The sequence below is a fragment of the Gavialis gangeticus genome, unplaced genomic scaffold, assembly GCF_001723915.1.
Source record: "Gavialis gangeticus isolate Ggan-Ray unplaced genomic scaffold, GavGan_comp1, whole genome shotgun sequence".
In the NCBI taxonomy this organism is placed as follows: domain Eukaryota; kingdom Metazoa; phylum Chordata; order Crocodylia; family Gavialidae; genus Gavialis; species Gavialis gangeticus.
This window is the reverse complement of record NW_017729009.1, coordinates 11788002-11796281: the sequence shown is the minus strand read 5'-3', so window position 1 is coordinate 11796281 and position 8280 is coordinate 11788002. Positions and strand designations below refer to the sequence as shown.

Genomic DNA, 8280 nt, shown 5'->3' with positions numbered 1-8280 from the left:
AAAAAAAAAAAAAAACTAATACATGCCCAGCAAGACCTACTTGATATCTCCACCATGTGTTGGAATCATAGAATTCAAGTCTGTCAGGTATCCCTTTGGATCCACCACAGTTTGGCCACTCACAGAGTCAGACACCTGAGAAAGAAATTCCAATACTGATGAAAATTACCAACCACAGCAGTTTGGGGAGAACAAAAAAAGCAACTTACTTGAGAGAGGGAAAACACCAGCACTACCATCACCTGGTTTATAGGGTCACCTGGTATGAAAACCAAAAGGGCCAAAAAAAAGGAAAAAACTTCTTTCTTTATTACTCCTCTTCCCTCCAGACCCCCCATTTCTAAACTACAGGACAGCACAGGCTGATTTGCAGAGCTTCTTTCCTAGAAACCGAATCTCAACACTGTTTACATAATTAAACTGTACTACTGACATTTAAACAAACGAAGAGAGAAGAATGAAAAGATCTAATCAAGCTGAGAAGAAAAAAAAAAAAGTGTGTTCACTTTTGACATTTGAAAATAAAAGGGAAAAGCTGTTGAGGCACAGACATCCAGAAAGGGTGTTCAGAGAGACGACAGCTGCAGGAGACAGCTTCTGCATCAACAGCAGTAAATCTACGAGGGCACTAGGAGAAGAGATCAAAACCATCTGGGAAGCAGGATGGCACAAGTCAATTCAGAGTGATTTCTAGCTAAGTCTCATTACAGTCAGAAGGTAGGAGGCGAGTTCCAGGGGAGAGGTGATCAAGCTTCTGTGAAGTCAAGGCAGCCACTAGAAATAGTCCGTGCACAGAGATGCGTGTTTAAGTTACACATGTGCACGCACATTATTTCCATGTTCCTACTGAACCACAGCATTGAGACATTCTGCTCATACAATATCAACTTTTTTTAAAAACAAGTACAAAAGGCTCCAGTCTGGAGCAGTAAAGGCCATTTGATAACTAAGAACTGCCGAAGGCAAATCATCTTGCTATAGATAACTACATCAACTGCCCCTCCAGACAGGGATCTCTGGTCTGCTAATATCACACATGCACTTTTTATTTAAACAGAAAACTAAAGTGCTTAATAGCTAAGAGCTGACAATTTAAAAATATGGTCTTGAAACCAACTTACAATCAAAGAAAACTAAGAATGTACTTCAGAAAGCTCAAATTCAGCTAAAAGTAATAAATAAATAAATAAATAAAAGATCAAATATTCATGGGGAATAAGGGACAGCTAGACATAAAAAGGTTTTGTAGTATCTACAGAAACATTACCAAGAGGGTTTCACTAACAAGCATTCGCCTTCAAACTAATTCCTTCAAGATTCCACCTAGGCAAAGACTACACAAAGTGCCACCTTGTTCCTCCCTGTACAAACTGTCACTAACATTGTCAGATATGACAAGTAAGCTTTTTTATGTCTTATGAAATTCTGCACAATGAAGAGAAGTAGGAAGGCAAAGCAGATTCCATTCTGACGCCTACACAAAACCCAATAGTTGAAGTATTGAATTTTCTCTTAGGTTGAGCAATCGCTCAGAAGATAATGGGTTGCTCAAAAGGATATCATTTAGCCTGAAAAAAAGGTTAACATTTGTAGAAATATACAACTGGAAAGCAGAAAGCAAGCAGCTTGACTTTCTGATCCCAATGGGAGCTGGTAGTACTGGTGACTACGGAAACAAACAAATACATAATCCCGCATTTACTTTGACCTAGAAAAATACTATTTTAAACAATATTGTATGAACAACACCATTTAAAAGAGCCTTTTCTGTTTCCTTTTATTATTTTATAGCCCAAAGGGAACAGAATAAAGCTTCCAAAACAGGGCCTCATGAGAAACAGCCTACACCTACAGTAAAAGCTCTGTTATCCGGCATCCCCCAGGAACGGGGGTTGCCGGCTAATCAAACATGCACCGTCTGGTGCATACCCCGGCATCAGTGTGTCAGAGGACAGGGAGGGGAGCCCACACAGGCTGCTTTGCCCCAAGCTGAAGAAGTGGCAAAGAAAAACTTGGCTCGCAGCAGCGAAACGGGAAGTCCCCTGGAAGTGGTACTTCCGGTTTCACTTTTGCCACATCCCTCACAGGCTGATTAATACGAGTTTTCCAGCTAATGAAGTGCAGGTTAACACAGCTTTTGCTGCATCTTAGGCAAGTCTTTCAGAGGTATGGTATTCTTGTGGCTTACCTGGCTCAATCTCATATCCATCAGAGTATTCCTGGCCTGGCCAATCTTCCTCATATCCAGTTCGCCTGTCCCAGGTGTCATTAGTCCAGGTGTCATTCCTCCTGGATAAGGAGTGTTCAGTCCCCCTGGATACGGCGTGTTCAAGCCACCAAATTGCTGACAGAAAAATGGAAGAACTTCTTATGATCTATACAGGAATTTTCAGAGGGACCCGAGGGACCCAAGGGAGCAAGGTGCTCAGCTGTTTTTGGTTTCAATAGAAGCAAGGTGCCCAACTCCCATCCATGCCTTTGAAAGTCTTCTCCTAGCAATTCTGATTGCATGAGCTGAAAGATATGGCCTGGGGAGGCAATAAGATCTCTGTTTGTATTGTAGTGTCATATCATTTTCTAAAGATCAACCACTGGATGAGGAACAAGAATGTTAATGAAACAAATCTCAAAACAAGTGTCAAAAGATGATCATGACATATTAACTGGCAAGGATAGTAACAATAAAAGAGTCATGAGATAACTTGGTGCCAATTCAAGGTTGATGCGCTTCTCTTCTGTCGGCAGATCACAGTAATCTTCATCTAAAGAATCAAATCATAAGCCAGGCTTAAAACACTGACCTCACTGTCAACTGAAACCAAAACATCTTAATTCTAGAACAAACAAAGCCCCTAGGGGGAGTTGTATTACACTTCCTGCTAAGTAGTTCAAAAAAACTTCAGCCAATTAAGAAAAAAAAACCCCAAAAACAAAAACATGATGGTTCACTGAGCACATTTAATTATGCACCCCCCTCCCCACCATGGAAAAGGGCCTGGACAACCACATTTTAGACTTTCATTACTAAAACAAAATCTAGCCTTAGGCTCTTTTTGCTCAGCTCCAGAATTTATTTTTGTTTCCAATACACCTGGGACTGCAATAGGCAGAAACATCTTCCAAAGCCTCCCATGCTCCGGATGTTCTTCATGCTACAGTTGTCAGCCTCAAGTCTAGTCTTTATTTTTAATGGAACCACAGGACACGTTATAAGTTTATATTGGCATACACTGTGCAGCAACTCTTTAGCTCGACATACAGCTATATGTTCATCCCAGACCAACGGAAGTTAATTTTCCTAGTTTTGTTTTCATGCTCACCGTCTGTCGGGGGTCCACAGAAGTGTGATTCTCCCCACTCTGCAAGTGTTTAGCAAAAAAGCTATCAGGTACAGGAGTCAGCTTCTCATAACGTGGGTTCCTCTGACGCTTGTTTCTGGCATCACCAACTTCTGGAATGCTCAGCCACTCTTCTTCTGTGACTTCTGCCAGCTTCCTCTACACAAACACAAGGTGTCAATATTACTGGTTTTTAGAAGATTCTGTGCCTTAATACACCCTGTCAAATTCTTTAGCGAGCTGAATATCAACCTGAGTTTAGAAACTTCAGGGTAAGTTGGATCCTATTTTGCCAGCAAAATAAATAAATAACTAAATAAAAAACAGCACTCTTTTCAACAGGTATTTGTTAATACAAACAACGTTGCTTTGTAACTACAGATGCCAACAGAATTTTGATTTAAACCAGTACTGTCCCGTCCCCCCCACCATACAAAACCTTATACTGAAAGTCATAACACGATACTTCAGGTATTCTCAAGCCAACACTGGCTTCTGCCACCTCAGCTATCAGTTACATACTGGTTTTTGCATACTATGCAATGGACATTGCTGCCATTGTGAAGGTAGGCAACAGGCATAAGAGCAAATTCTCAAACAGCCACTACTCTACCTCGAACTGTGCTAATAAATGCAAAAGAATCAGGCCCATCCCCCAAAATGGGATTTTTAAATTTGGTGACATGCAGGATAATCTTTTTTCCTTACTTTCAAGTCGGAGAACTGCTGCTGAATTTTGGGACGTTCCATACGGTACTTTTCAATTTCTTCTTTCTCCCGTTGTTCTCTAGAAAACAAACATCAGAGAAGCTGCATTCACAGAAACACTGAGCGGGGTTTAGACAAAGTACTGTGATAGATCACCCTGTTTCGCCAGAGCTATTAAGGCACAAACCTACAGGGAATGTGAGGGGTAGTTCTATAGGTCAGGCTCAGATTCATCTGCAATTAAATAGGATCAATACTTAGTACAAAAAAAAATTGCAAAGACAAAGCAATAGAATAAAAATTAATATGTGCATTAGACCTGGGTCTTTAATCCTGTTATCTATGGATCTGATAATATTATTTATTTTTAATTGTTTCTTAAATTTACAAAATATCCACATGAGAAGACTCTTCTGGTAACATCCAGCTTGTTGCGTGAGGCACATTAGTTCAGTTATGCTCACTGGGAATTACTATTTCCCTAAACCATCAAAATAAACCACCATGAAAAACCTCAGCTAATTGAACTATATGTGAACGAAGCTAGGCAACAAGCATTAATCATTCTCCAGGATAAGTCATGCAACATAACAAGCACTTCTGAAGCAGAAAGGCATCTCACATTCATTCAGTAGTGACTTTTGAAAATGTTGTCCTGGTAACAGAGCAAGGCAGCGCAACAGCAGACAGAGAAGCCAGAAGAACCGATTCCTAGATCCATACCATAAATACAAAATACTGCCTCTTTGAAGTTCCATAATTAAGCCTACCTTCTCTCTTTTCTCCTTTCGTCCATCCTCTTATCCAATGCTGCATAAATAGCATCTGCTTCCTCATCATCTTTCTCATAAGGACCACTTGAGAACAGGCTCCCAGCATAGCCATTAAACTGAAAATTTTAAAGGGCCAAAACATTTTAGTTTCAAAGTTCAGTTGCACATCTAGCGAAGCCAATACAGTCATTCAGCATAAAGAAAACCCCTCAGAGACCATTTTAACAGTAAAAAGGCAGCAAAAGGACACAACAGGGAACTTGTGGACCTCCTGCATCTAAAAAGAAAGACCTGTAAAGGATGGAAGACTGGATCCACCTCAAAGAAGGAGTATTCTGCACTGGTCTGAACCTGTAGGGAGCAAACCAGGAAAGCCAAGGTTGCGACTGAACTCCAACTGGCTACATGTATCAAAGACAATAAAAAGGTCTTTTTTTTAGGTATGTGGGGAGCTGGAGGAAAAGCAAGGGTAACACTGGATCCCTGCTAAAGCATATGGAACAACTGACAACCAATGCCCAAGAAAAAGCCAACCTGCTTAATGGGTATTTTGCGTCAGTTTTTCACCAGTCCCAAGGCTGGTAGTCAACAGAAGTCAATCACGGTGGTGCACCGTAACCAGTGGAGTCCCCCAAGGCTCAGTCCTTGGGCCTATACTCTTTAACATCTTTATTAATGATGCGGACATTGGTATCAGAAGCGGACTGGCCAAGTTTGCCGATAACACCAAACTTTGGGGTAAAGCATCTATACCTGAGGACAGAAGGGCAATCCAGGCCAACCTCGACAGGCTCAGAAAATGGCCAGATGAAAACCTGATGGCATTCAACAATGAAAAATGCAAGGTACTCCACCTTGGGGAAAAAAGCCTGCAGCACACTTATAGGCTCAGCAGTGCTACACTGGCTAGTACCACAGCTGAAAGGGACTTGGGGGTCAAGACTGACCACAAGATGAATATGAGCTACCAATGTAATGTCACAGCTGGTAAAATGAGCAAAACTCTGGCTTGCATCCATAGATGCTTCTCAAACAAATCCCAGGATGTAACCCTCCCGCTGTACTCAGCCTTGGTGAGGCCGTAGCTGGAATACTGCATCCAATTCCAGGCTCCACAATTTAAAAAGGATGTGGAGAAGCTTGAGAGAGTCCAGAGGAGAGCCACACACATGATCAGAGGGCAGGAGAACAGGCCTTATGATGAGAGGCTGAGAGCCATGGGACTCTTCAGTCTGGAAAAGGGTAGGCTCAGGGGGGACCTGGTGGCTGCCTATAAGTTTATAAGGGGTGTACATCAGGATCTGGGGGAACGTCTGTTCACCAGAGCGCCTCAAGGGATGACAAGATCAAATGGTCACAAACTCCTCCAAGACCATTTCAGGCTAAACACAAGGAAAAACTTCTTTACCTTCCAAGCCCCTCAAGGCCTGGAACAGACTCCCGCCAGAGGTGGTGCAAGCACCTACTCTGGACTCCTTTAAGAGACATGTGGATGTTTATCTTGCTGGGATCCTTTGACCCCAACTGACTTCCTGCCCCTAGGGCAGGAGGCTGGACATGATCATCTTCCGAGGTCCCCTCCAGCCCTAATGTCTATGAAATGCAACTAAAATAGCCCTAAAGCAACCTATCATAGTAGTGAATTTCATCAGCAAAAACCTTCTGGTAAGTGATAATTGCATAAATGTTTCATTAGCAGAAACGTTTAACTATTGAAAACAAATGTAAAACAAACAATGCTGTATCTCAGTATGAATCAGTTTTGCTGAGGTAAATGCAAGTTTTTATTGGGACAGGATAATCTCAATGATGGGGTAAAAAGCAAGTGTTTAGACTTCACTTCTGGAAAAGAATAAGAGGAACGGTCCACAAAGTACTCACCTTGATATTCTATTTATACATCCCTCCCAAAATACCCAGGGTTCAGTACAAACAGCCTGATCACAATATACGAATATCACCACAGAAAAATAAACCCATAAACACTGTGGCATCACACATGCACAAAACTCACAGCAAAGGGTGCTGCTAACTGGCTCTGCAAAGAACTCTGCCATTGTACTCTCACATAGAGACTTGTCACAGTACAGGACTTCAGGATGATTTTATGTAGTGTTTCTGGGATGGGGGGACAGGGTGGAGGAAGAGAGGTAGCAATAGATTTTCCCCCCTCAGACAGGAGGAAAATGCCCATGGAGCATCACCTCATCATAATTGGTGTCGTTCAGATCTTCGTCATCATCGTCTGCCGTCTGGTTTTTCTTCATCTGGTCCCCAACAGTTCTCTTCCCTGGCGGAGCATGACGGTCATCCACTGGGTCATTGGCATCACGTGCAGGGCCAATATCGGAACGGGTAGTAAAGCCTGTAGCACTAAATTGAGAGACATGGGGCTATGATTTAGCCTGCAGCAATAATACTAGACGCTCTGAAGGCGAGGGACAAAAAATCCAACCATTCACAAGTACAGTAGTACCTAGCCCCACCACCTCGCTATTGAAATAGATATTGTGCAGCAACAGCTTCCACCTTAAAGGGACACCATGATGGGGCAAGGAAGCCAAACTTCTACTGCCCAGTTTCCCTCCCAAGGTTCAGTGCCTCTAAACGCATTGAACCAGGAGGCCTGGAGGAAAAGAAAATCTTCCTCCTATTCATGAGAAGAGAGACCAGGCTGCAGGAGAACCCTCTTTGCCACCGTCCCAGGGTACTTTGATCACCTTGAGCTCCCAACACCCCATCCACAACAAAGCACCAAAGTGCACCTGATCACTTCCAGGTTTGAATGCAAAACTGACCTGGCTGAGCCGCAACCTATTTCACTCTGCCTTCAAACCCACTCCCAAACCTTTTAGCCAGCAGCTCTCAACCTCGTTAGACTCCAGGCCTCACTCAGAAAATGGCAGCTTTTCAGCCCCTGCTACACATTGCATATATTAGGCAATTTGCTGGTTAATCATGCAATAAATTTAGACCGGCCGCTTGTACAAAGACCAGCCACAAAGTCACCATCACACCATTAATGGTTCAATCATACATTTAGCCCAAAGTAATTATCAGGTAATAAAAATGTCCGCTCAGCTATACAGGTAGTGCTCGGAAGTGTGTAACAACCTGATAGCTGGTTACCATCCTGTTTTAATTCAAAGGTGTAGCAGGGCCCCTAGTTTCCCCATCTACAGAGAAACAAACAGACCAAGTCTCCTGCTGCAGGGAGCTGCAAGACACCCTGGCAGATCACAACACGTCTATTCCTGCTCTAAGCCCCCAGCTCGGGGGTGCCAGACGGGCAGTGCAGGGGAGCCCCAATCCTGCCCCTGCCCCTCCCCCAAGCTGCCAGCTCCACCCGGGCTCGACTCCCCACCCCATCCCCCTCCGCAGTTGTCACCGCAGCACCAACCCCTCCCCCCCTCCAGGCCCGACGGGAGCTGAAAGGCGCCGCAGCCCCCCCTCGCCTCACA

At 43.4% G+C, this 8280-nt stretch overlaps 1 protein-coding gene across 1 annotated transcript in view; it reads right to left on the bottom strand.

The window, feature by feature from the left end:
* Window positions 1-8280, bottom strand: part of PRPF6 (pre-mRNA processing factor 6) — a 30651-nt gene that overhangs the window by 22127 nt on the left and 244 nt on the right. The window contains exons 2-7 of the mRNA XM_019510080.1: window positions 7024-7192; window positions 4817-4935; window positions 4047-4125; window positions 3321-3497; window positions 2189-2344; window positions 41-135 (exon numbers count right to left, since the gene is read on the bottom strand). Coding sequence (XP_019365625.1) covers window positions 41-135; window positions 2189-2344; window positions 3321-3497; window positions 4047-4125; window positions 4817-4935; window positions 7024-7192 — 795 coding nt within the window. The remainder of the gene's footprint in view (window positions 1-40; window positions 136-2188; window positions 2345-3320; window positions 3498-4046; window positions 4126-4816; window positions 4936-7023; window positions 7193-8280) is intronic.